This window comes from Thamnophis sirtalis, unplaced genomic scaffold, assembly GCF_051295495.1.
Source record: "Thamnophis sirtalis isolate CommonGarterSnake01/CBP01778 unplaced genomic scaffold, rThaSir2_p1.2 scaffold_3, whole genome shotgun sequence".
Taxonomy (NCBI): Eukaryota; Metazoa; Chordata; class Lepidosauria; order Squamata; family Natricidae; genus Thamnophis; species Thamnophis sirtalis.
In genome coordinates, this window is record NW_028261383.1 from 171,558,119 (window position 1) to 171,585,087 (window position 26,969).

The 26,969-nt window shown below is 44.4% G+C and overlaps 2 protein-coding genes across 2 annotated transcripts in view; both read right to left on the minus strand.

The window, feature by feature from the left end:
• Positions 1-203: 203 nt before the first annotated feature.
• EIF3G (eukaryotic translation initiation factor 3 subunit G) lies at positions 204-16,177 on the minus strand. Its single transcript, XM_087710947.1, has 11 exons — positions 16,032-16,177; positions 10,912-10,958; positions 9,546-9,650; positions 8,787-8,875; positions 7,011-7,070; positions 5,361-5,465; positions 4,302-4,491; positions 3,878-3,985; positions 3,024-3,160; positions 1,261-1,367; positions 204-316 (listed from the first exon to the last, which is right to left on the minus strand). The coding sequence occupies exons 1-11, from the start codon at positions 16,049-16,051 to the stop codon at positions 301-303; spliced, it is 984 nt and encodes a 327-aa protein (XP_087567073.1). The 5' UTR covers positions 16,052-16,177; the 3' UTR covers positions 204-300.
• A 5,720-nt stretch (positions 16,178-21,897) lies between these two features.
• Positions 21,898-26,969, minus strand: part of DNMT1 (DNA methyltransferase 1) — a 60,215-nt gene continuing 55,143 nt past the window's right edge. The window contains exons 31-34 of the mRNA XM_087710948.1: positions 26,793-26,956; positions 24,786-24,902; positions 23,392-23,482; positions 21,898-22,400 (exon numbers count right to left, since the gene is read on the minus strand). Coding sequence (XP_087567074.1) covers positions 22,363-22,400; positions 23,392-23,482; positions 24,786-24,902; positions 26,793-26,956 — 410 coding nt within the window. The 3' untranslated portion in view covers positions 21,898-22,362. The remainder of the gene's footprint in view (positions 22,401-23,391; positions 23,483-24,785; positions 24,903-26,792; positions 26,957-26,969) is intronic.

Here is a 26,969-nt window from a genome sequence, read left to right on the forward strand (position 1 = left end):
CTTGAAATAGATCTATACTAGCCTCCCTTTATTTATTTATCAGCACAAATAAAAAAACCCCACAAATATAACAAAGGCAACAGTAAAAATGTTGGGTTTCTGTCGTGATGGACTGTTTTGGTGATTAAGACTGGAGATTCACGAATGATATTCTGACTTAACAGGACTTTCTTCATCATGATACAACTGACACAACAACATACAAGGCTGCAATGAATTTTTATTAGAGACTAGTTATCTCCAGTTAACAACAGAACCTGGTTATTTCCAAAGCCAAAACCAAAATCAGGGCAGAAGACTTCAGTTGGTGGAAGGTCTGTGGGGAAAGAAAAGTGTTTTAGCTTGGTCTCCGATGAAAAAAATCCTGAAAACACTCACTGAGATGAATAATTTTCAACATATTGAATTAAAACTACTTCCTATCTTTGGCCGGGGCAGAAACATGTCCTGAGAAGAGGGGAGGCTGATCACAGCAGCATCAAATTAATTTTGCAGAAAAAAAATCCATGCAATTAGAGGATCCCCCCCCCACAAAAAAAACTTTAGCGTTGCAATCCCCATTTTAAGATCAAATTGTGATTCACAAGTGAGAGTTGATATGGATGTCACTGTCCTTTTTAAAAAAAAAAGGACTGAAAATTCGGTTCACCGACAAATGCGCGCCGACAAAACCGCCGTGACAAAACGGCGACGTCGAAAGCGCGCCCACTAAAGCGCGTCAACAAAAGCACACCATCGAAAACAACGGTAACAACGTTAACAACCCTAACCCTTACCTAAAAACCCTAATCACGCTTTTGTGGGCACGGTTTTGTCGGCGCACTTTAGTGGACGCGCTTTCAACGCCGCCGTTTTGTCATGGTGGTTTTGTCGGCGCGCATTTTTCGGGCACGCATTTGTCGGGTCACGGAAAATTCAGATAATGTGGACAGTCTTACTTCAAATGGAATGAAATTTTGATCTTTCCACCTTTGTTATATTTTTAAACATTTATTTTGATGTAATTCTAGAGCCCTGTAGATGATGCTATCTTGGGAATCTGAGGAGTGGCACAGCAGCTTCCATGGCACACTGCAAAAGCTGGGCAAGAGAAATTTCCCAATGAAAGAGTTGGTGGTGGTGGTGGTGGTGGGGCTGCTGTCCTAAATTTTGAAGTGTAATGGACCGCCGGGCCAAGCATAACCTAATCAAAAGTAACTAACTTTGAAAAACTAACTCTGTAGGGAGATTTTGAAAGTGAAAACTAAGGCATTTACTTACTTGGCCCATTCCACATTTAGGATCAGGTGATCGTAGCCAAAGCCAGACACGCCCGCAATAGCCCTGGCAGCATCCTCACGGCGGTGGAAGCTGATGAAGGCAAAGCCCTAAAAAGAAAATAACAGGAAGAACAATTAGAAGCAAGCAAGGGGGAGGACATTGGCCACCTCTCCAACTCTCACCCTCCAGGGACTTTCTCCTTATCTGCAGCGTTCAAAGAAAACCCCTACATCTCAATCTGCCAGAGGACAATTATGACAAAAATTGCTCTTGCCAACTCTTCCAAAATAGTGGGGGCATTGAGATCAACCTGCCTGTAAAGCCTGCCCTGGGAAATCTTGTTACTATCAGTTTAGCTGCCACCACGGTCGCTCAGAAAAAGTTTCACTATTGATTAACCTGGAGCACAGGATTGGCACACATTTTCCAAGTTCCTGGGAATGCAGAAAGTGTTTTCCAACCATCTTCTTTGGAAGCAATGAGATCTGCTTAATTTCCCCCCCACTTTAAACAGGTTGGAATTTTACTTCCACAAGTGCCAGCGTTTGGCAAGCCTTGACCCAGGACAGCGATGATCTAGGAGCACCCGGGAAAAAAATCAATTATATCCTGACCAATTTTGCACCTGCCCAGAGCTTACCTTTGCAGAGCCTCTCACAACAGTGCCTTAAACAACTAAGAGTGTGCTACAAGTGAGGGATTGCCTCCCCCTCTCATCTTTGCAATCTGAGTCAGCATCAAACTTGTTGGAGTAAGACTATTAAACTCACGTGATCTACAGCGTTTAAACAAAATATATACAAGATGGTTTATAGGTGGCATTTCCCCCACAACGAGGTTAGCCAAAATGTTCCCTGGGTTATCTCCATTGTGTTGGAAATGTGGAAGAAGGAATGGCACATTCTACCATATTTGGTGGTCCTATACTGAGGCCACGAAATACTGGAGAAGGATTCAAAACTGGCTAAAAGAGGTTACCGGGGCAAGCATGGAATGGAAACCCGAGAATTTTTTTACTAAGCATAAAACCAGAAAACATGAGTAAATCTATATGGCATTTGAGCCTACATATAATTGTGGCCGCAAGAATAACCTATGCACAATTTTGGAAATCTACTACCATACCATCGGAAGATGCCATAATTGAAAAGATTTATGAGTGTGCAGAAACGGACAGAATGATGGGTTGGCTGAGGGACAAAGGAGAAACGGAACATTATCTTAGCTGGAACCAGTGGTATATGTGGGCGACAAGCAGGGACTTAAAACAGGGAAAGTCAAATAGCAGTTGTTAACAGTGGGAACTAAAAGTGAACGTGGGTATTGTAATAGATCCCTGAACTTTGTAATGAGAAGATGCTGGTTAGAGACTATATGAGCTACCCCCAGAAACGAGTTGTTGAGGTCCAGGCCCGATCGTAACGAATGTATGTGTGTTGTTTTTAATCATGTTTTTATTGTCATTTTTTATTATTCTTTTTTCTTTCTTTCGATCTAAGCCGCCCGGAGTCCTCTGGGATTGGGCGGCCTATAAATCGATTTAATAATAATAATAATGATAATAATAATAATAACAACAACGAGGAAGGGAAAAAAAAGTTGGGCTGTGAATGATTGTCACTGCAGGGGTGGGTGGGTGGGTTGTATGTTTAAAGTTGTATTTGTATGTCTTATTTTTTAAAAAAATGTATAACCAATAAAGATTATTTGAAAAAAAAAAAAGTGTTTTTTTCCCCCTCCCATCCCACTTATCCATCCCTTACCTTGGATTGGCCAGTAGTTTTGTCCTTGGCCAGGTAAATGCGGGAGATGGATCCGAAAGGACGGAAGAGCTCTTGAAGGTCAGTCTCCCGGGTGTCCTCAGACAAGTTGGTGACGCGGATGGTGGCATTGTCATCAGCTACGGGTGGAAGTGAAAAGGAAAAAAAAGATGGCTGCTGGCAGAAGCTGAAGGACTGGATAGCAATAGCAGTTAGACTTATATACCGCTTCATAGGACTTTCAGCCCTCTCTAAGCGGTTTTACAGAGTCAGTATATCGCCCCCACAGTCTGGGTGCTCATTTCACCCACCTCGGAAGGATGGAAGGCTGAGTCAGCCTTGAGCCGGTGAGATTAGAACCGCTGAACTGCAGATAACAGTCAGCTGAAGTGGCCTGCAGTACTGCACCCTAACCACTGCGCCACCTCGGCTCTTCTCTTCTCTTCTTTTTAGTCTCCAGTCCCCTAATCATCTTTGTTCTTTTCTGCATTTTCCCCAAAGTCTCAAAAGGTTTAGGGATTCTATTAGTCAATATGCCCTTTATTTCCTATGTTTCCTTGTCTCCTTGATTTTATTGCTCTTTTTTCCAATGCTGCACGTGAGTCTTTGAAGGTAGAATAGCTTAGATTTTTTTTTGGGGGGGGGAAGGGAGGTGTCTCTGACCATTTGGGGTATTTGTAAGTATGATATGATGGAATATACAGTGGGAGAAGAAGTGGTGGTGGTGGGGGGAATCGTCAGTCAGTGGTACTGCACCCTAACCACTGCGCCACCTCGGCTGGTGCAGATGCCTAAACACGCCGCTGTTAAAGACCACAGCAGATGTAGATAGCCAGCTTCCCTCTGCAGAAACTCACCTCTGCGATTTGGCTGCATGGATTCCCCTCTGCGACTGGCTCCATCTCTCAGGCTGGGTGGGACGTACTTCCCCGTCTTGCTCTGCTGAGCCTGAACGGGCTCTGGTTCTGGAGACAAAATGTGGCTTAAGCGAAAGGTTGAACAATAGCAGTTAGCAGTTAGACTTATATACCGCTTCATAGGGCTTTCAGCCCTCTCTAAGAGGTTTACAGAGTCAGCATATTGCCCCCAACAACAATCCGGGTCCCCATTTTACCCACCTCGGAAGAATGGAAGGCTGAGTCAACCTTTGAGCCGGTGAGATTTGAACCGCCCAACTGCAGCTAGCAGTCAGCTGAAGTGGCCTGCAGTACTGCACCCTAACCACTGCGCCACCTCGGCTCTAAGATGCCTTCCACTGTCCCTGACTTCTCCAGCCCTCACCTCCAGGGACTTTCTCCTTCTCGCCTGTGGAAAGACCCAGCTGCTCCGCTAGCTCCTTCTGCATGGGCCCCAGTGTGTCCTTATACGGGCAGCGAGTGGTCCAGTGGTCGCCCTTGCAGATACGGCATGACACGATCTTCTGCCCTTTAAGCTTGTTCATAGGGTCCTCCTCCTCCTGGCAATTCAAGTCCTGGAAAAGGGAAATGACGACAGGCATAGATAAATGAGTAAAAAATTGAAATTTAATAAATTTGTATGCCGCCCAATCCCGTAGGACTCTGGGCGGCTTACAGAGACAGATAAAAAGTTAAAAATTAGGAATAAAAAGATAACAGTTTTTAAAACAACACACCATCCATTCTGTCTAGATGGGGCTGGACAGCCAGGTTTTGGTGGCTTTTCGGAAGGCTGAGAGAGTGGAAAGGGTCCGGATCTCTACGGGTAGGTCGTTCCACAGGACCGGAGCAGCTACAGAGAAGGCCCTCCCTCGAGCGACCGTCAGCCGGCATTGTCCGGCCGACGGCACCCGAAGGAGGCCCAACCTGTGAGATCTTATTGGTCGTTGGGAGGTATGTGGCAGGAGGCGGTCTCTCAGATAGCCAGGTAGGGCTTTAAAAGTAATGACTAGCACCTTGAAGCGCGTTCGGAGACCAATAGGGAGCCAGTGCAGCTCGCGGAGGATGGGTGTAACATGGGTGTATCTAGGTACCCCCGATATCGCTCACGCGGCTGCATTCTGGACCAACTGTAGTCTCCGAACACTCTTCAGGGACAGCCCCATGTAAAAGCTTATCTAACTCCCTCTTCCTCTTCTGAATCCATGCAAATGTCTCCTTTACTTTTTTCACATATGCCAAAAATGTGAACAAGCATACCTAGTACAACCTCTGTGGAACAACGCAAAAGGAATGCCATTCCTTTCCATAACCATCCATCCACTAATTTTGAATGTAATCTGGCATTCTCAAGAGATACTATCACAGCAACTGCCAGAATTTTTTTTTGGGGGGGGGGGGGGATAATTACAGAATGATTGATGTCCTGCATGCCACCACTCACCTCCTTGCTGGTTATGAAAGTCATAAAGACATCGTCGCTCACAGTAGTAGTGGCCACATTTGGGCCAGGGGCATCAAATTCGGAGTTGCCAAATTTCTTCCAGTTCTAAGGAGAAGAATAAAAAGGTTGAATAAGGTGGCGCAGTGGTTAAATGCAGCACTGCAGGCTACTTCAGCTGACTGCAGTTCGGCTGTTCAAATCTCACCGGCTCAAGGTTGACTCAGCCTTCCATCCTTCCGAGGTGGGTGAAATGAGGACCCGGATTGTTGTTGAGGGCGATATGCTGACTCTGTAAACCGCTTAGAGGGCTGAAAGCCCTATGAAGCGGTATATAAGTCTAACTGCTATTGCTATTTTCTCCCTCATTGGTGATCCTGAAAGTTGGGGGGAAAACTGTTTCCTTCCCCAAAAATAAGACCTATCTTGAAAATAAAGCCTAGCCTGATTTTTAAGCATGTGCCTAATTATAAGCCCTACCCCCCAAAAATAAGCCCTGGTGAAGATCATCATCAGCCTGGGCAGGGCGTGGGGGAGGCCAGCACAGGAGGCCGTGAGTTCATGGGATGGTATCCAACAGCAGCCTCGGGCAAGCAGAGAGACGGCGGGACGGAGTGTAAAATGACACATGTGTAAATCACCCTAACATGGTTTATGCTCCGCCAGGCATGAAGCTCAGGTCTTGCTCAGGCTGCTGTTATAACAAGGCAAAAAACCATGTGGCACGTTATTATTGTTATTCATTGGATTTATACGCCGCCCTTCTCCCAAAGGATTCAGGGCGGCGTACAACATTAAAAAATAAATACATATTACAAAAGTTAAAAAAAAGATAGAGTATCCAAAAAACAAACTCAATTAACATTAACAATAACATTTTAAAAATTAGATTAAAATTAACAATTAAATCAATCATTTATTTCGTTTTGTTCAGGCCAGGCCGGCTTGCTGGAAAAGCCAACTTTTTAAGGGCACGTCGGAAGGACCGGAGGTCGGGGATTATACGAAGCTCCGGGGGCAGCTCATTCCAGAGAGAAGGCGCTCCCACAGAGAAGGCTCTCCCCCTGGGGGTCACTAGCCGACACTGTCTGGCCGACAGCACCCTGAGGAGGCCAACTCTGTGGGATCGCACTGGATGGTGGGAGGCTACCGGTGGCAGTAGGGATCGCCTCCACTATCCCGTGCCTTTGCCTGCTGCCGGTGCCGCCACGTGTCACAACAGCCTGCCTCCATTAATCCGGGTGTCAATCTGGCCCACCTACTCTTGGCTTGTCCATGGCTGGGATGCAGCAGGCCACGCGGTGCATCGGAATTGACTCCCGCACCCCCCATGCCTCTTTCAGGCTGCTGGGCCTGCTGGTTTCACGGGGACCGTTTGCCCGCCTGGCTGTGCTGCTCTCGGTCACCCTACTGGGTTGCTCCTACCTGGCATGGGGTGAACTGGTTCAGATCTACAACCTCTGGAGTGCTTCCTCCCACCGCTGGTCTGCCAGGGCCCATTTGGTCACCGGTGGAGCCACACCACCCATGCTACCTCGCCAGCTGTCGCCTTTGGGCTGCCGAATATCGACTGCACGCCGACTCGGAAGTGTAGGTGCTGGGCTTGAGGCTGAGCCTGGCACACTTCAGGCCTTGGCCCCGTTGGACACTCACCTTTCTCCTTGCCACAGCCTTGGAGGCCTTTCGAGTCTCGATTCTAAAGGTGCGGATGATCTGTGAAAGGACAGCAACTTGTCACAAAGTGCTCAGGTGGGAATAAGTAATTCTGCATAGGACTTTCTTACGTTTCACCATAGGATGGCTAAGCTTAAACTATTAGTAGCCTGTATCCCAAAGCCTACTTCTCTGAGTCTGCAGAACAGGACCACGAGGAAAGAGGTGAAGCAGCGTCAACATTAGCACGTAATTAACTAATTTGGGATTGAGGGAAAAGTCCTATAAATCTTATTAATAGATCATTGTTTAAAGATGGCTATAAAGGTATAATATTGTGTGGGCCTGTGGAGAGGAGAGGTGAGATAAACAGTAAATAAGTTTTAGTCAACTACAATAATAACAAAGAAACGTTAATGGATAATATCTAATGATATATACAGGTGTGTTATGGGGGGGGGAATGCTTAGATATCTTACTTAACTGAAGTTGTTTTAGAATATGTCATAAAGATGTAACGTTATTGGAGATCTATTGAAACTGCAAATGAATGCCAGTAGGTGGTTGTGTCTTTAAATATACATGATTCTAGATAAAAAAACATCTTTAAATAATGGTAATCAAATGAAAATTGTGGTACAGGGATAGTAAAATACATAATTTTTCCTTCTTGACTTAAAATGTACAACTTGATTTGAATGAAGTATATGTAAGGATGGTGGAAGAAACGCTCGGAATATATTTGTAACCAATCAATACACTTTCTACAAGATGTAACGAAAGATGATTCTTTTTTCGTGTGTTTTTGTTTAACTAAAACAATAAAAAAAATTCTCAAAAAAAAATAATAATCTTCAAACCAGGAGAGAATAAGCAGCAATCGAAGATAGTTCACTTTCAGCTAACAACAAAAAAATGTAGTATATGTAGTATATATTGATACGGAAGCATAAATACCATCAACATAGAATGGAGTTTGCTCAGAAGCTGAAATACACCAATAAGAGGAAGAGTGGGAAACAGAGGAGAGAAGAAAGATGGGAAGAGAGGGATAGGAGAGAGGGTAAGGGGGGAAGATGAGGAGGATAAGGAGGAGTGGAATGAAGAGAGAGGAGAAGGAGAAAGGAAGGGGAAGTAGAGTAGGAAAGGATGATGGAGGGAAGAAAGGAGGCAGGAGAGAGGTAGAAGAAAGAGGTGTATGGAGAGCAGAAGAGCTAATAATGGGTTTTTATCTTTCTGGGCGTTGATGACAAGAGGAACTGATGTAATTACTACTTAATACAATAGGATACTGGCTATGTAATAGTATACATGTGATTATATGTTATGAAAATGGAAAATAAAAAAGTATATTTAAAAGAAATGTACTATATGGGGAAGAACTTTTCCTCTCCACTAAAGAAAGGCAACTAGCAATGAAAATGGGGGTCGCTGTCACAGGTCCTACCAAGGTGGCGCAGTGGTTAAATGCAGCACTGCAGGCTACTGCTAGATCAGCAGTTCAGCGGTTCAAATCTCACCGGCTCAGGGTTGACTCAGCCTTCCATCCTTCCGAGGTGGGTAAAATGAGGACCCAGATTGTTGGGGGCAATATGCTGACTCTCTGTAAACCGCTTAGAGAGGGCTGAAAGCCCTATGAAGCGGTATATAAGTCTACTGCTATTGCTATTGCTACTAAACAGCGAACAATAGATCAGGAGAGGACTGTGAGTGGCCCAGACAAGAGACCCTGAGTGAGGAAGCTGGACACACCCCTCAATCTTGGTTTCCACTCACCTTCACCTTATGGCCATCTTCCTCTTCTCTGTACTCAGTCACCGTCTTAATGTTTCCATTCACAACTTCTTTGGGAGGTGGGAGCGGCTCTGTAAAAAGGAATACGGGAATTTACAAAGATTCGCATTGGGGGAACTGGAGACATTTCATGCTCGGCTTCCTCCTGCCATTCAGATAGATTACCTGTTCTGACCCCCTCCTCCGTCCAGTAACAAAAGCCGAGACAAGCTTAACTAGAATGTACTTTTAATAGCAAGAAGCCAAAATCTCGGTGGCTGAAAGCCAAGCAAACAAACAGATAAGGACCTTGGCAGCAAGTCAGACAAACCTTGGCAGCAATCCAGCCTGCCAAGTTAGTTACGTTCTCTTTAGTCAATGCGTTGACTTCTGCAAGAGGGGCGTGTCACAAGCAGTCTTTTTTATAGTCTGGAGAGGAGCCTAATGACCATCAGCTGAGCACAATCACCTCCTGTAATTGCGCAACTGTTCCTGACGTCTAGTAGCTCTTCGATGGCGTGCATCCAGGAACAACTTACTGCTGGCTTCTGGATCACTCTCCCTTGTCTCCTCCCCACTGGTCCAAGGCTCAGGCGCCACCTAGTGGCCAACCAGTCTCTCTGCGCCCTGATCAGAGTCGGAACCCTGTCCAGGGTCCTCCACATCCTCCAGAGCCGACTCAGAGGGCCCCTCGCTGTCAGACTCTGGTGACAGCTCCAACGGCTCCTGCCGGGCCACAACAGATACCAATGTAGCTCCTACCTCCTTTGATAAGTTCTGGCTCGACGACCGCAGTTACGACTGCAGGTTCGCTCAGTACATCTGTCAGGGGAATATCTTTGAGTAGGTCGCTGGTAATGCATTTATCTGTGATGGAAAAGCATAGGGAGGCCAGCTGTGATATGCACACAAAATTCTTCAACCATCTAAATTACGGCAAAATTAGATGGTTGAAGGTTTATCAATTTGGAAGCAAAGTAGATTCATTCAAAATAAATAGCACAATACTCTACGTGCATAGAAGTATACCGTTCTACAATATTTTAAAAGCCCAAAATAGAGCCATTTAACCATGTGTATTTGAACTGATGTTTCCTACTGTTCACCTTCACTGTTATCAATGAAAGATACTGTTTGGTTGGTTTGGTTTATTGGATTTATATGCCGCCCTTCTCCCAAAGGACTCAGGGCGGCGTACAACATTAAAAAAGAAACACATATTGCAAAAGTTTTTTTGAAAATTCGATAGAATATCCAAAAAACAAACCCAATTGAGATTAACAATAACATTTTAAAAAATCGATTAAAATTAACAATAATATATCATTTCTTTTATTTTGTTCAGGCCAGGCCGGCTTGCTGGAAAAGCCAACTTTTTAGGGCGCGTCGGAAGGACCGGAGGTTGGGGATTATACAAAGCTCCGGGGGCAGCTCACATTTGGATAGCAAGATAAGAGCCGAGGTGGCGCAGTGTTTAAATGCAGCACTGCAGGCTACTTCAGCTGACTGCAGTTCTGCAGTTCGGCTGTTCAAATCTCACCGGCTCAGGGTTGACTCAGCCTTCCATCCTTCCGAAGTGGGTAAAATGAGGACCCAGACTGTGGGGGCGATATGCTGACTCTGTAAACCGCTTAGAGACGGCTGAAAGCCCTATGAAGCGGTATATAAGTCTAACTGCTATTGCTATTGCTATTCTAGAGGGAAGGCGCTCCCACAGAGAAGGCTCTCCTTAAGTTTGTCAATTTAAGTTAGCCAGAAAGAATATCAACCTTACAAGGTTGTTAGGGAATAAAATAAAGGAGAACTGTCTATATAAACTGTCCACCGAATGCAAAATCCAAATGTACAAAACAGAAAACCACCCACAAAGTAATGGAAATATGCAAGGAGAACTGAAGTTATAAAGGACTGATTGGGATTTATGTAACTTGATAAACAAAATCAGGCAGCTTTCAAAGAAAATTAATACTTAGGGAGGTTTTCTTGACATTGCTTCTTCCTGAGATATGGGCATAAGATTTCAAAAGGGACAGGTGGAGAGATTGTGTGATAAAATCCAGCATGTAAACAAAGTGTTACTATGCTTGGCTAAGCAAAGAGCCGATTAGCTGCACATTAAATCTCTCACCATCATCTCCTTCTTCTTCCACTTGATCTGCCCAACTGGGCTTGGAGCTAAAAGAGAGAAAAATATCATGTTAGGTACCTATTGTCAAATTCCATAAATATATGTGTGTCCTCCCTCAATTTCATTATTCTAAGACTGGTCTTATTCTGTTACACAGTATTACAATATGCTCCGGATTCCATTCTAACTCGATTCCATAAAATGCACACTTCCTTCTTTGGATAGCAAGAAATATTTATTATTTATTAAAATTTATATGCCACCCAATCCCGAAGGACTCCAGGCGGCTTACAAAAGAAAGAAAGAAAAAGAAAAAGAAAAAAGACAGTTTAAAATCACAAAATCACATACATTCGTTCTAATTGGGGCTGGACCTCAACAATGAGGTCAACAGCCCCAGGCCTGCCGGAACAGCCAGGTTTTTACAGCTTTCCTGAAGGCCATGAGAGTGGGTATGGTCCGGATCTCTGGGGGTAGCTGATTCCAAAGGTTTATTTAGGTTTATTTCCAATCATATTTTAGTCTGTAGTAAAATAATAGTTTAAATATTTTTTTTAGCGGTTTAATCAAAATATCAATTTGGGTGAACAGCTGTTATTTTTCCTTTTTCTATAATTTCTAATGGAGAAGCCAACAAGCTGATAGTTAAGTTACAAAATGTAGGGCTAAAAACCTGGGTTAATTTTACCATCTGGTGAGTTTATCTGCTTACATGTTCAAGACAAGACACCAAAGTTTTGCCCATAAAACATCTAAATTTCCTCCTCCGCCATCTACCAAAGTTTCCTAATTCCACAGTCATGTGTTGTGCCTCCCAAGCCTTTCTCCTTTGTCCTCAAACTATAATTCCATCACAGAGAGCCAGTTTGCTGTAGTGGTTTAAGCATTAGCCTAGAACTCAGGAATGTGAGTTCTAGTCCCGATTTATGCATAAAAACCAGTTTGATGACTTTGGGCTAGTCACTCTCTCTCTCAACCCAACCTAACACAATTTACAGGGTTTTTGTTCTGAGGAAAAATAGGACACAGGAGTGTTAGGTGAATTCACCACACTGGCCTATATACAAAAAAGGTGGGATAAAAATCTTAGTGCAATAATATAAAGAAACGCCAGCCTCCATATCCCCCAATTCATTCACGCAATTACCACTCGAGTTTTCTATCCACATTGTACTTGTTTTTTTTACTTCTGAAAACTCACCTTATTCAGATCAGATGCCCATACAGGCATTCCTCGATTTATGACCACAACTGAGTCCAAAATTTCAGTTGCTAAGCAAAACATTTAAGTCAGTGTTTCTCAAGCTTGTCAACTTGAAGATGTCTGGACTTCAACTCCCAGAATTCCCCAGCCAGCATTCGCTGGCTGGGGAATTCTGGGAGTTGAAGTCCAGACATCTTCAAGTTGACAAGCTTGAGAAACACTGATTTAAGTGAACTTTCTCTCCTTTTGCAACCTTTCTTGCCACAGTTATTAAGTGAATCACTGCCGTTGTTCAATTAGTACACGGCTGTTAAGTGAATTGGCTTCTTCATTGACTTTGCTCATCAGACGGCCACAAAAGGGATCACGTGAGCCCAGGACACTGCAACCGTCATAAATACGAGCCAGTCGCCAAGGGTCTGAATTTTGATTACGTGACCATGGAGATGCTGCAAATGGTTGCAAATGTGAAAAATGCTCGTAATTTACTTTTTTTTCAAACGGCGTGGCAAGTTTGAATGGTCCCTAAATCAACGGTTGCAAGTCGAGGGCTGGTCCAAAAACACTGTCCAGTGCATAATTTGGGATGGGCTACCTATAACTTACATGTGGAGATTATGCTATTGTGTAAAACATTGTACAGGTAGTCCTCAACTTACAACAATTCATTGAGTGACTTTCTGAAGTTACAACGGCACTGAAAAAAAGTGACATAGGAAGATCTTTCAGGCTTATAAAAATTGCAGCAAACCCCCATGGTCACCTGATTTACATTTGGAAGCTTGACAACTGACAACTGACTCAGCTGCCCATTGGTCTCCGAGCACGATTCAAGGTGCTGGTTATCACCTTTAAAGCCCTACATGGCCTAGGACCCGGATACCTGCGAGACCGTCTCCTGCCACATACCTCCCTTAGACCAATAAGATCGCACAGGATGGGCCTTCTCCGGGTGCCTTCAGCGGGACAATGCCACTGGCGATGCCTAGGAGTAGGGCCTTCTGTGTTGCTGCTCCGGCCCTATGGAATGAGCTGCCCCCAGAGATCCGGGCCCTCCCCACTCTCATGGCCTTCCGCAAAGCCATTAAAACCTGGCTTTTCCGGCAGGCCTGGGGCTGTTGACCCCTTGATTTGAGGTCCAGCCCCCTTTCGATTGGGTGTTTGTTGTGTTCCTTTTTTTTAACTTTGTTATGTCCCATTGTTTTTAAAAATTCTTTTTAATTTTTTCATTTCTGTAAGCCGCCCGGAGCCTCTCGGGATTGGGCGGCATAGAAATTCAATAAATGAAATGAAATGCGGGGGAGGAAAGTCATCAAATGGGACAGAAGCCACTTAACAAATTTCTCACTTAGCAACATACATTTTGGGCTGAATTGTGATGGTAAGTTGAGGACTGCCAATTACCTCCCTGCGACCAATAAGATCACATAGATTAGGCCTCCTCCGTATTCCATCGGCCAGCCAATGCCGGCTGGCAACTACAAGGAGGAGGGCCTTCTCAGTAGTAGCCCCGACCCTTTGGAACGAGCTCCCTGTGGAGATTCGTACCCTCTCCACCGTCCAGGCCTTCCGCACAGCCCTTAAGAACTGGCTAGCCCGTCAGGCCTGGGGACAAGGATAGCCGCCCCTCCCGAATGATGAATGTATGTTGCTTTACTATTTTATTATATGTTCTATGTCAATGTCTGTATTCCCCCTCCCGGATTTTATGTGAGCCGCCCTGAGTCCCCTCAGGGAAAAGGGCGGCCTACAAATATTAATAAAATCAAATCAAAAATCAAATCAGACTTACCTGTACAGAAAGAAAAAAAACCTAACCCTAATTGGGTTGGAAGGAGGCTTCCACTTTAGTTCCTACATTAGAACAGGGATGTGGCTGCGTTTTTCTGGTGATCCCACAGCCATGGGAACCACCCAGACAAAGGCTTGGCTCCCCTCAGTGAAAACGGAGTCAGGCACAGCGCCTCACCCCCTTTCCCCAACGCCACTTCCTCCTCTTTCCCCTTCCTACCCAGGGCGCATCGGTGGGAATTCATGGCAGGCTTTTGCGTGGCTACCTTCTTCTCCCTCCCTTTAATTTGTGTTTAGTTTATTTACCAACATTTTAAAAAAGATGCAAAAATGGAAGAATGGTAGAAAGGTATTGATAACTTTGTTTAATAATGACGGAAACATGGGAAAAGATTTGGGTAAGAAATGTAAAATTTACGCAAGCTTAAAAATTGATAAAGAGAGTTCTAGTAAGATGTTTAATAGATGGTATTTAGATCCCCAAAAGTTACCTTGTATGTATCCAAATTTACAATTTAAATGTTGGAGATGAATTGAATTGAATTTATTACATTTATATGCCACCCTTTTCCCCAAAGGGGACTCAGGGCGGCTCACAATCCAAGTCAAGGGAAGGGGTACAGATAAGGAATAAAAAAGATGAACAAAACAATACACAATTTAAAAGCACACAACAACCATACCATTCGAGGGGGGGGGCAAAAGCTCTTTAGCCCCAGGCCTGTCGGAACAGCCAGGTTTTAAGGGCTTTGCGGAAGGCCTGGAGGGTGGTGAGGGTTCGAATCTCCACGGGGAGCTCGTTCCAGAGGGTCGGAGCAGCCACAGAGAAGGCTCTCCTCCGGGTGGTCGCCAGTCGGCATTGGCCGGCGGATGGAATTCGGAGGAGGCCTAATCTGTGGGATCTAATCGGTCTATTGGAGGTAATTGGCAGCAGGCAGTCTCTCAAGTACCCAGGTCCAATGTGATTGTGTTGATGCTATGTATTATTATGTATGACGGGTTTGTAAAAAAGCTAAAGCATTTTGGATAAAAATATGGTGGATTATATAAAATACTCTTTAAAAAAAGGACAACCTTCACTCCTCAGCTGTTTCTGCTAGGTATAATTACAGACTGTATAGTTATAAGAGACTAATTTGATTCTGAATTTAACAAGGGCAACAAGTTTGCTGGGAGAAGGAGGAACTGCTTGTTATTCAAGAACGGACGTTAAAAGTAGTAAACTTAGCAGAGATGGCTAAAATTTCAGCATATTGGAAAGACCATTCAGATGAGAACTACAAGTTGGAATGGAGAAGATGGATTGACTACGTTCAAAATAAATATCGGACTAAGGAACTTCAATTAGCTTATGAATGGACGAGGAATGTTATAATTTATCTAAATTTAGCTTAATAAAAGGGGAGTTAAAGTACAAGAGGGAGGTAAGATGCTATAGTTCAGTGTTTCTCAACCTTGGCCACTTGAAGATGTCTGGACTTCAACTCCCAGAATTCCCCAGCCAGCATTCGCTGGCTGGGGAATTCTGGGAGTTAAAGTCCAGACATCTTCAAGTGGCCAAGGTTGAGAAACACTGAACTATAGTTAGTTTAGCTTATGTTAGTGTATGAGTTTTAAAATGTTTATAACCTGTATTTTGCTCTGGGAAGTTTGGGGGGAGGGAGGGGCTGGAGGGGGGGGCAGGGCTGGAGAGGGAGGGAGGGAGGGAAGGGGAAACACCTGTAAAATTTATTAAAACTTTTCAATTAAAAATAAATCGTCTTTAGTTTACTGAAAGGACGACCCGCAAAAAGTGTTCGGGGAAACGTTCAGCGTGGGCGCAGCGTTTAATATAACACGAGGCGAGGGACAGCTGCGCAAATGGCGCCCGAGGAGTTCGGAAGGCCGACTCGCTCGAGAGTTCGAACCCCGGCTTTGCGCGCGCGCGCGCGCACGTGTGAATTCACACCCGATACGCGCGTCCCTCCTGGGCGCCGTCTGCATGCCTTTTCAGGATAACCGGCGACGACACGTGTGCGACTTCCCCGGGTGCCTTTCCCCCACCCCCTCTCGCCCCACGCAGCACGCGCCCCCTTCCCGTTACAACCCCCTCCCCAACCCGCCCCCCCCCTCTTGCTTTCCTTACTCGTAGTCGCCGGTTGGCATCGTCGCCGACGGAAACGACCGGAGCGACTCAGGCCTGGCTCCACGGCAGGAAGTGGGCGCCGCAGCGCATGAGAGTGACGCGCGACAGAGCGCCGCAAAGAGACACACGAGGCATCCTGGGAGATGTAGTCCCCGCTGCTCGACGTCAACGGATATTGTGCCTCTTCTTCGCCTGCGTGGTAGTCCTGGCGCGTGGCAGGAGAGGAGGACGTATTTGCTTCGTATTTGGATGCCAATCCTCTTTACCAAAAAAAAGCCATTCAGCGAATTTCTTCTCTTTTTCCTCCTGTAGGAAGTTTATCACCCAGCCCTCTCCCAGAAAAAAAAATGAAGTATCCTAGAAAATATTGAAAAGGCAGAATATTTCTCTGGATGCGAAAAGAAAGAAACATGTTTTGAAAGACAGAATAGCTGCCTGCAGCTTCATGCCCATCCCCACTTTGTCAATGGGCCATTAAGAAGGCCAGGCTAGTCCACTTTACATGATAAAGGCTTCTCCACTTCAGCTCCAGGGGGATGGGATTAAAACATGATAGTATTGGCCCCAACTGACCACATGGCATCTGAGAACTCAACCAAACCTGGATTCAAAACAGAGCCTAGAGAGTTGCTCCTGCATGGCCCTATGGGAGTCTGACAACCAATCGGAATACATTTCTTACACAGGAACAGGAAACAGAGAGGTGGGACTGAACGGGTTATAAAAAGCCTAGCAAGTCCTCCCTCAGCCCTGCTCTTCCTCTCCACCAACATTGAAGCATGTGATCACCTTTTCTGTTCAGGGCTCAAGCCACGTGGTCCTGTCCACCAATAAACCATCTTTCCAAGCAGCCTCCGTGTCTCCAGTGTCTTTTTCCCCACTTGGAGCCGAACCCAGAAGGACATTTCTTTCATCACTCCCAAATAGCAGTTGCCATTTGCTGTCTGAAGACGTACCATCTCAGTTCTCTGAGAATCACTCAAAATATTAGTTCTCTGCATTGATACTTTTGCATGCTATTTATTTCAAACCAACGCATACTATTTTTCTCCATGTGATTGAAAGAACATACTAAATCCACTGGGACTGCTTTGAAATATATGAATAGAAAATTCTGGCATCACCACTGAACTACAAAATACTCTATATGAGTTAACGTTTGCTCATCGTTCATTTTTGGTTCCTGAGTAATATACGTATGTGTTCTGATTCCCCCCCCCCCCCCGGTCCGGCTTAAAGGCTTACTGTTAGCCGTGCTTTACTCACAGCAATTACAATCCTGTTGGCTGAAAGCCCACACACGACTCACAGGCAAAACGTTGGCAGCAACTCAGACTCCCAGAGACAAGAGATACAATACAAACAACAGCTTCTCCAGCTTGCTGTGAACGGTTGTGTCCTGCAAAAGGACTCCTCCCAAAGTCTCTTCTTATATACTCTCTTGGGAGGAGCCAAGCCACAACCACCTGAGCTTGATTATCTCTTATGAGTCTGTTTCCATAACTGCTGCCTCCGTTTCTCCGCCCTTCGTTGTCGTCAGGGACAAACTCCCTTTGATCTTCCCCACTGCTCCATGCCTCAGGCGCCTCCTGGGGGCCAACCAGCCTCTCTAGTCCCTGCTCTGAGTCTGAACCCTGCCCAGGGTCCTCCACATCTTCCGTAGCCGACTCATAGGATTCATCGCCATCGGCAGCTCCAATGGCTCCTGCTGGGCCACAACACGTGTGGTCACACAGTGAGTGGATTCACACTGAATTTAACCATAATGCACTTTAATTAGTTTTTGTTTAACCAAATGGGTGACTTTGGTATATTAACCATGGGTTGGGTTTACTATTGTTGAAAGAAATGTCCTTTTGGGTTCAGCTCCAAGTGGGGAAGAAGACACTGGGGACATGGAGGCTGCTTGGAAAGATGGTTTATTGTTGGACAGGGCCACATGGCTTGAGCCCTGAACAGAAAAGGGGATCACATGCTTCAATGTTGGTGGAGAAGAAGAGAAGGGCTGAGGGAGGGGCTTGCTAGGCTTTTAGTCCCACCTCTCTGTTTCCTGTTCCTGTGTAAGAAATGTATTCTGACTGGTTTCAGACTCCCATGGTGCCATGCAGGGGACTACTCTCTAGGCTGTGATGAGTTCTCAGTTGCCTTGTGGTCAGTTGAGTAATATCCCTTCCCCCTACAGCTGCAGTGAGGAGAAGTCTTTATTATGTAAAGTGGGCTAGCCTGGCCATCTTAATGGCCCATTAGCTGGGGATGGGCAGAAAGCTATAGGCAACTATTCTGTCTTTTAAAACATGTTTCTTTCTTTTCACATCCAGAGAAATATTCTGCCTTTTCAATATTTCCTAGGATATTTCATTTTTCTGGGAGAGGGCTGGATGATAACTTCCCACATTATGTTGTGGAGATCTAGCCAGTTGTAGTTTCATGAGCATGCCAACATGAAGCTGACTCAACACGATGCATAAACTAAATTTCCTTAATCCCAATGTCCATCTTCAACTCCCTATGCTTAACTCCAATGCTGTGAGAGGGGGATCTAGTGTGCATTACCAAGAGTACAGTGGGGTGATTCTTCTTTTGGAAACCTTTGGATTTTGAGGATGCAACCAAAAGGATGGTGACTTTCAGAAATGCTGCTCTAGACATAGCTGGTTATGAGGATCTATTGATGAGATTATGCCTTGGGAATATATGGGACTATTGCCACTATATTGGCCTTCTTATTTTATAGCAACATTCCTACCTGAGCTCCTCCAGGATGGAGTTTCCCAAACTAGTACTAGTGGAAGACTTTAATCTGCCTTCTCTGGACATAAATCCAGCCATGGCTCAGGAGTTCATGGCTACCGAAACTTGAACCTAACCCAGAGAGTTTATGGGGCCAATTTAAAATAATGATCACATATGTTGAGGTGTGTGTGTCTGCCTTTGAGTCAGTGTTGACTACTGGTGACTGCTTAGAAAAGTCTCTTGAAGAAGGAGAGATCGTAGGAAAGGAAGAGGAAGAGTGGAGGAGAGGTAAGGGAAGAAGAAAGAGGTAAGGAGAGGTGGGTGGAAGGGAGAGAAAGAGAAGGAGAGGAGGGAGGAAGGGAGAGAAAGAGAAGGAGAGAGGGCAGGAAGGGGAAGAGAGGGTAGGTGTAGGGGAGAGGTAAGGGAAGAAAGAAGGGGAAGGAGAGGAGGAAGGAAGGAAGTAGAGAAGGGAGAGAGAAAAGAAAGAGAAAATAAGGTGGTGTTACAACAGGCGCTAGGGATAGTAAACAAAGCAATCCAAACTACCTTATAACCTTTTATAAGATAACCTTTTATAAGTATAGTATAAGAATGGCAAAGAAAAAGAATAACTATGTGAATGTACACCTATAATTGTATGTAAGAGAATAAATGACAGTAAGAATATAAAGCACAATATAGGTGAACAATATTTGGTTATAAATAGCTAAGTATAAATAAATATAGAATAGTACATAAAAATGGATAACGAATAAGGAGACCATGAATGCAAGATAGAAATGTATAGAAGGGAAAACACTAATGGTAAAGAAACTGATACGGAACTGCTGTATGATATACGATGGAACTTCTTGTTCCTATGTTGTTTTAAGTCATGTGTCTGTTTTTGTTGATGTGTTTATGTGTTTAAAATAAAAATTTATATCTATATCTATATCTATCATCTATCTATCTATCTATCTATCTATCTATCTATCTATCTATCTATCTATCTATCATCTATCTATCTATCTATCTATCTATCTATCTATCTATCTATCTATCTATCTATCTATCTATCTATCTATCTAAAAAGAAAACTCTCTTGAAGTTTTCTTGGCATCATTTCAGAAGTGGTTTGACATTACCTGTTGGTCTCAGAAATCTATCACAGGTGTCCAAAATCTCTCTCTGCCTTACGCAGAGTTTATTTGGCTTTTATACAGTTTTAACAAGCAAAGCAAGAGCATAGGTAGCAACAGCATCTTATTGGCTTATTCTCCTTGTCAATCCCTAAGACCATCCCAGCCAGGGTAGAATCTCACACAACAACACGACAGTTCCTGGTACTGGCTGGCTCTACTAATTAGGTGAGGTCATAGATGTTGAGGTAACCGATTACTGAGATCATGGCAGTTTGCTGCGCATGTCTGTACGTAACCTTTGTATAACCTCTACAATTACCTTCTTCCTAGGGCTGACAGTGAACCCCAAGTCACCCAGCTGACTTTGTGCCTACGTTTGGATGAGAACTCATGTCTTCTGGTTTCTAGGTTGGCTCCTTAACCATTATACCAAATCATTACATGCATTACATTCCCCCCCCTCATAACAGTGTTAGATTTGTAAGTGGGAGATATCACTATCTATCCCTTGCTGTGATTGATCACTGTTAATTCTGCAATCACTTCTTGTGGCAGGGTTCGTGACCTGACAAATGCGCGCACGTCAAAAGCGTGCCGATGAAACCGCGGCGACAAAAACCGTGGCGTCATACACGCGCCCACAACAACACGCCGACAAAACCGCGCCCACAAAAGCGCGATTTCAGTTAAGGTAAGGGTTAGGTTCAGGGTTCCGTTTCGGGTTAGGTTTCGGGTTATTCGGTTGTTATTACTTGTTCGTTGAAGGCGCGCTGTTGTCGGCACACTTCTGCACTCATTCGTCGGCGTGATTTCAAACTCGCGGTTTTTGTCGCCGCGGTTTCGTTGCCGTGCTTTTGTCGAGCGTGCATTTGTCAGTGAACCGACCTGTTACATAGGTATATCTCATATATCTGATGAACCCCGTTAGGTTTTAAAATGATATTTTTCTGCTCTTATTTTTTTAAAATTATTTATTATTATTATTTTATTTTATCAATTTCATATATACATTCACAATTATATGATCTCATAACTGTTATTAATATGTATTTATAACAATTTTCCCCTACAGTTGACAATATACTTGAAGATTGCTTTCTTGACATCCCATAACTCCATCTTATCTTACAACATTCCTACTTCTTCCCTCCCTCCCTCTTTCCTTCCCTCGTTTCTTCTCTCCTACTCCCCTTCCTTCCCTCCCTCCTTCCCTCCTATTTTTCTGCTCTTATTACATCCAGAGATCGTTGTGCAACAGCTCGTGAATGTCCTAATTTCTTCTAAGGGGCACCAAGGCTGCAACGCTAAGCTTGTGGGATAAAGGTGCTTGGATTTCTTCAGACTCCAGTTGCACAATTTCCTTTGAGCCTGAGATATGGTTCAGAGTGGTTGCCCCGGCATGAGTTTGAACCCATTATAGGTAATTCTCAACTTATAACCATTTGAACTTATAGCAGCACTGAAATAATGACTTACAACTGGTCATCACACAATTGTCGTAGCATCCCTGGGGTAACGTGATTGTGATCTGGGCATTTGGCAACCAGCTCATATTTATAGCAGTTGGAATTTCCCAGGGTCACATGATCTTCATTTGCAACTGTCCTAACAAACTTCCGACAAGCAAAATAAATGAGGAAGTCGACGGAAATTTGTAAGATGCAGCCCTTTAGGTCTCACTTAATGATCAGAGTTTGGTCAACGAGATAGCAATAGCAGTTAGACTTGTATACCGCTTCATAGGGCTTTCAGCCCTCTCTAAGCGGTTTACAGAGTCAGCATGTCGCCCCCACAGTCTGGGTCCTCATTTCACCCACCTCGGAAGGATGGAAGGCTGAGTCAACCTTGAGTCAGTGAGATTAGAACCGCTGAACTGCAGTCAGCTGAAGTGGCCTGCAGTACTGCACCCTAACCACTGCGCCACCTCGGCTCAAATGCATTAGCCAAATCAAATGCAACAGGGGACAATCATTTGGGGGGGGGGGAAACAACAACAATGGCCCCTCTAATAATTTATAGGAGATTTATTTGAAGAAATATTACAACATATAAAAACTACATAAAGTATTATTTCCACTTGTATAAAGTGGCTGATTAGTTTTTCAATACAATGCATAATAAAAACATTCTCCACTCCCCCAACTCATACACGCACGCACGCACGCACTTACACACATGGAGAGGCACTGCACAGTTGATCATTTGAGAATGGCAGCGGGAACATTGAAACAGTTTCAGAATGTCAACCAAGTGGACACACACTGTTCACAAACACAGGCTTCGAAAGGAGAGAGAGACAAAACACACACACACGCACAAAGAAAACCCAAAACCCTGAACAAACCAAAACCTCCAACAATTTTTTCAGTATGTCCAGAGGTTAAGAAAATAAACCGGGGAAAATAACAGAAGAACATTAAAAATTATCAGTGCTTGTTTGGGTGTTCAGGTGCAGCAGATGGGCAATTTACAAATTAATTTGAAGTGTCCATCTTTTCCTGTTTGATGGCATCTGTAGAGAAACAAAAACAACTAGATAGTCAAGGAAACCAAATGCACATTAAAGCTCTCATGTACAGAGAATAGAGTTGTCTGAAAGCTACGGATCAGCTTCTCACTCTTTGTTGGAAAGAAAGTGGCTTCCTTCCTACAGGCTTCCCAAGTGCATCTCGGTATCTACAGTACTTTCAAACTATTAAGCATTTCAGATGAGGGCCACCATGTTTCTAGCCTCCATGCCAACCCCTCTAAGATAGTAAACTGTTGTGGCCCAGCAGGAGCCATTGGAGCTGCCACCAGACTCCGACAGCGAGGGGTCCTATGAGTCAGCTTTGGAGGATGTGGAGGACCCTCGAGGCTGGTTGGCCACCAGGAGGCACCTGAGCCTTGGACCAGTGGGGAGGAGACAAAGGGAGTGTGATCCGGACGTCAGCAGTGGGGAGGAGCCAAGAGAGTTGTTCCTAGGTGCCCGGCACTGGAAAGCTAATAGGCGTAAGGAACAATTACGCAATTACAGGAGGTAATTGCACTCAGATGGTGGTCATTAGGCTCCTCTCCAGACTATAAAAAGACTGTTTGTGCACACACCCCTTTTGCAGAAGTCAACGCAGGAACTAATGTTGGAGAACATTATTGTGAGCTTGGCAGGCTGGATTGCTGCCACAGCTTATTTATGCTGGATTGCTGCCCAAGCTTGTCTGTGCTGGTTTGCTGCCAAGGACGTGTCTGTCTGTTAATTAAATGCCGTAACTTATCTTTGGCTCGGAGTGTGCTTTGGTGTGGGACGAGTGGGGTCAGAACAGTAAACAAACTTTGAACAAAGTTCACTTAGCTGTTCTATCTGGAGGACTCCATAGGGTGCACAAAAGAACTACAATCCTAATTTATAGACCAGATTGAGTTGTGCTACCTGGTTCACAGCAAGTGCGAAACCGCTTGAGCTCTTGAGTACAGAAATCAAATGTCCCTTTTCAAATAAGCTCAACAACATTCCAATAACGTACCTGTGGCATCCTCTTTCATTTTTGCCAACACACACAGTTTGATTTCTAGCCCAATGGCTTTCGCCAGAGGGGGAGGGACTGCGTTTCCCACCTGCACAAAGAAAGCACAACAAGGGTGAAGAGTTGCTACACGCACCGTTTCTGCCTGAAAAGCAAGAGGCCTCATATGGCAAAGCCCTACTCTGGCTGCAGGGCCACTAAAGGGAAAGATCCTGCACTGTGAACAAAGTTGATCCCAAGGAAGGTAAGAAACACCTCTCTTCCCTTCACTGCATCAAAGCCCTGATATATGTTCAAAGACCCACTTTTATCTGGGAACCAACCAGTGGTGGGTTTCAAAAATTTTTCGAACCTACTCTGTGGGTGTGGCCTCCTTTGTGGGAGTGGCTTGCCGCCCATGTGACCTGGCGGGAGTGGCTTGCCGGCCACTTTCTTTCTTTCTCTCTCTCTCTCTTTCCTTCCTTTTATCTCTCTGTCCCTTTTTCCTTTTTTTCTTTCATCTCTCTCTCTCTCACTTTTTCTTTCTTTTTTTCTTTATTTCTTTCTTCCTTTCTTTTTCTCTCTCTCTCTCTCTCTCTCTCTCTCTCTCTCTCTCTCTCTCTCTCTCTCTCTCTCTCTCTCTGTGTGTGTGTTTGGTGGGTTTCAAAATTTTTTAGAACCTCTTCTGTAGGTGTGGCCTGCTTTCTGGTGGAACCTCTTCTAACCGGTTTGGTAGATTTGACGAACCGGTTCTACCGAACTGGTGCAAACTGGTAGGAACCCATCTCTGGAACCAACCCACAGACTGATGCTTTTACAGCATTATGTGACAATGTACTACATTTTATCGGAGGTGTCTTAGCCTTGGTATCAAAGAGTACAAAAATATGGGGGAGCCTTCTTCATCTAATCACAAATGTTAACACTGTAATTTATACATCTCTCCTGGCAAATATTTTCATCCTTGAGTGATACATTGATAGTTGCTTCTTTCATATATATAAAAAAAACATATGTCAATTGATCCCAATACATTCCTGAAAGCCACTTTTGTACTTTTTCTGTTTTTAGGCTGCGCTGTTGGTGGCTCTTAATAAAGAGCAACCATCCAAACTAAGGATCTTTTCCCGTTTTTGAGGTGTCTAAGAAAATACTATGTTCAGCCAATTGAAATGGAGTTTATCCCTAGAAGAAAATCCTTTATTTTATTATATTTCCCCAAGGTTATTTTCTAAGGCTGACTTGCAAACAACTACAAACAATAGCAAAACATTTTCAAAATTGCTACAGGAGGAAAGTGTTCTTCAAATGTTCTTAAGAGATAGAGCAACAGAACAAGAGAGTGTTCAAATTCTAAAAAAACTCCAGTGAACATTTTACATATAGAAATCTTCCCTAGGAAGGCAGCTACTTACCTGCCTGTGCTTGTCCAATACATTTCCAAAGAGCCTGTAAGTATCGGGGAATCCCTGGGACCGTGCACACTCTCGCACACTCACTACTCTGTGCTGTTCAGGGTGAAGCACACGGCCCTGGAAGAAGGAGAGCAGAGTCACTGGCAGCTTTGTGTTGAGATGTAGTTAACTACTATATTTGGAGCTATGGTTGAGTCACCCAGGTTCCTCCACAATAAATATGGGCCTTTTTTCCCCCTCAAGCACAGAAATACCATATCATCTTCTAATTGCCCTCAGCCCACTAGGAAAGCAAGTTTTTTAGAAAACAATTAGAATATTAAAAGCATTAAGTAAGTAAGTAAAATCTTTATTACGGTCAAAGACCAGCAATACACATTAGTTTTTATACTATATTAAAATATACTAACATTAAAATATAATTAAAAAGTATTGACATTAAAAGTGGATAATAACATAATGGTCCAAAGATTGTCAGAGGTATGTCCAGATAATTGGTACAAGATGGTACTATACTTCTGTAGACAATTTTTTTTCTTATGGCCATTGCAGCCACACAGAACGTTGCCACTACATACGTGGTAACCGGGTTAGTGTCCTGGAGGAGGAAGCCTAGATAAAAATGGTCTGCCCTCCCTGGCAATCTCTCTAATAAAGGGAGAACATGTGCAGACCTACAAACTCTATAGCTCGCAGTGTAATAGAACATGTGAAATATCTTCCACTGGAGGAGTGCTGAAGGAAGAAGGTTAAATCTGGCTCTGAAGAAAGCGATTCTTTGTTTTGGGGAGATCAGGTCATTTAGATATCTTGCCGATTCCCACCCACCCTGTTTGATTCTGTCCCTACTGTGGAGAGGCAACCTATTTAGTTCTTGGAACTCCATGTCCCTCATTCTATTGATTACTACTTGCTTTGCTTGCTCAAAGCCTAGGGACATTAAGAATAATGGTGAGAGCCCATAAGAGCCCAGCTTGTGGTCAATTGCCTGTTTCCAGGGGGAAAGGATTAAAAGCATTAAAAATATTGAACATTAAAAGTTAAAACATTAGAATTAACAACAAACTGAATAAAAATGGACCACTATGTAAGCAGGGTAGAGATGGGATCTTTTTCTAATATACTACCTGGATTGTTTTTGAGATATTTATGTTATGATTTTAATGTTTTATGCTGTAAACTGTCCAGAGTCGAAAAAGAATGGGGCACTCCCATTGGCGCTTCAAGCCAGTTGGCAGAAGCAGGTTTTCAGGCCCTCTCAGAAGGTCAAAGGGTGGGCACCCATCTCATCTCAAGGGGCGTGATATTGCACAGGATGGGCGCCATGGCGGAAAAGGTCCTTTTGGACCTTGCCGGCCAAAATTCCTCGGCCGATGGCATCTGAACATGTCTCTTTTTCCGGGCCAAATGGAGTAGGTCAATCCCATTGGAGTGAGATAGTTCCTAAGGTAGTTTGGACCCATGCCAAAAACTTTAAAAGTGTCAACCAACACCTTGAATTCGACCTGGAACCAAACTGGCAACCGATGCAGTTCAGGCAACAGTGATGCTACATGGATGGATCTAGGGGCCCCTAAAACCGTCTGCACCGCTGCGTTTTCTGCCTTTCTTAATAGCATTCAATGTATATGGAGCCGAGGTGGCGCAGTGGTTAGGGTGCAGCACTGCAGGCCACTTCAGCTGACTGCTATCTGCAGTTCAGCGGTTCTAATCTCACCGGCTCAAGGTTGACTCAGCCTTCCATCCTTCCGAGGTGGGTGAAATGAGGACCCAGACTGTGGGGGCGATATGCTGATTCTGTAAACCGCTTAGAGAGGGCTGAAAGCCCTATGAAGCGGTATATAAGTCTAACTGCTATTGCTATTGTTAATGTAGCCTTCCTATAAAGCCAGAGATGTTACAAGCAAGAAAGTACATACCAAGGGAATAGGATGGGGAATACACTGGAATATCAGTATGATGATGATGAGCCACTGGGCTCGTTCCAGGCCCCTTCCCTTCGCTTACCTGTTTCCCCATGGGCTCAGGGTTGGTGACCGTTGTGCTGAAGAATCCGTCCCACTCTAGCCTTCCATACAAGCCTGCCCAATGGTTGTGCCGGTTCCCCGTGTGAGGCAAACACCAAGGGATCAAGGTGTTGAACTGCCGGTCTGCAGGGTCACATGCCTTGCCTGGAGGAGTTTG

Bases quoted from the DNA above. Each gene is read 5' to 3' on its own strand.
- EIF3G (XM_087710947.1), bottom strand. From the start codon at position 16,051: ATGCCAACCGGCGACTACGA. The intron at 9,651-10,911 runs GTGAGAGATTTA...TTTCCATCACAG, and splicing joins GGAAGAAGAAGGAGATGATG to ATAAATGCATTACCAGCGAC. The intron at 5,466-7,010 runs GTGAGTGTCCAA...TCTTCTCCTTAG, and splicing joins AGGCTGTGGCAAGGAGAAAG to AACTGGAAGAAATTTGGCAA.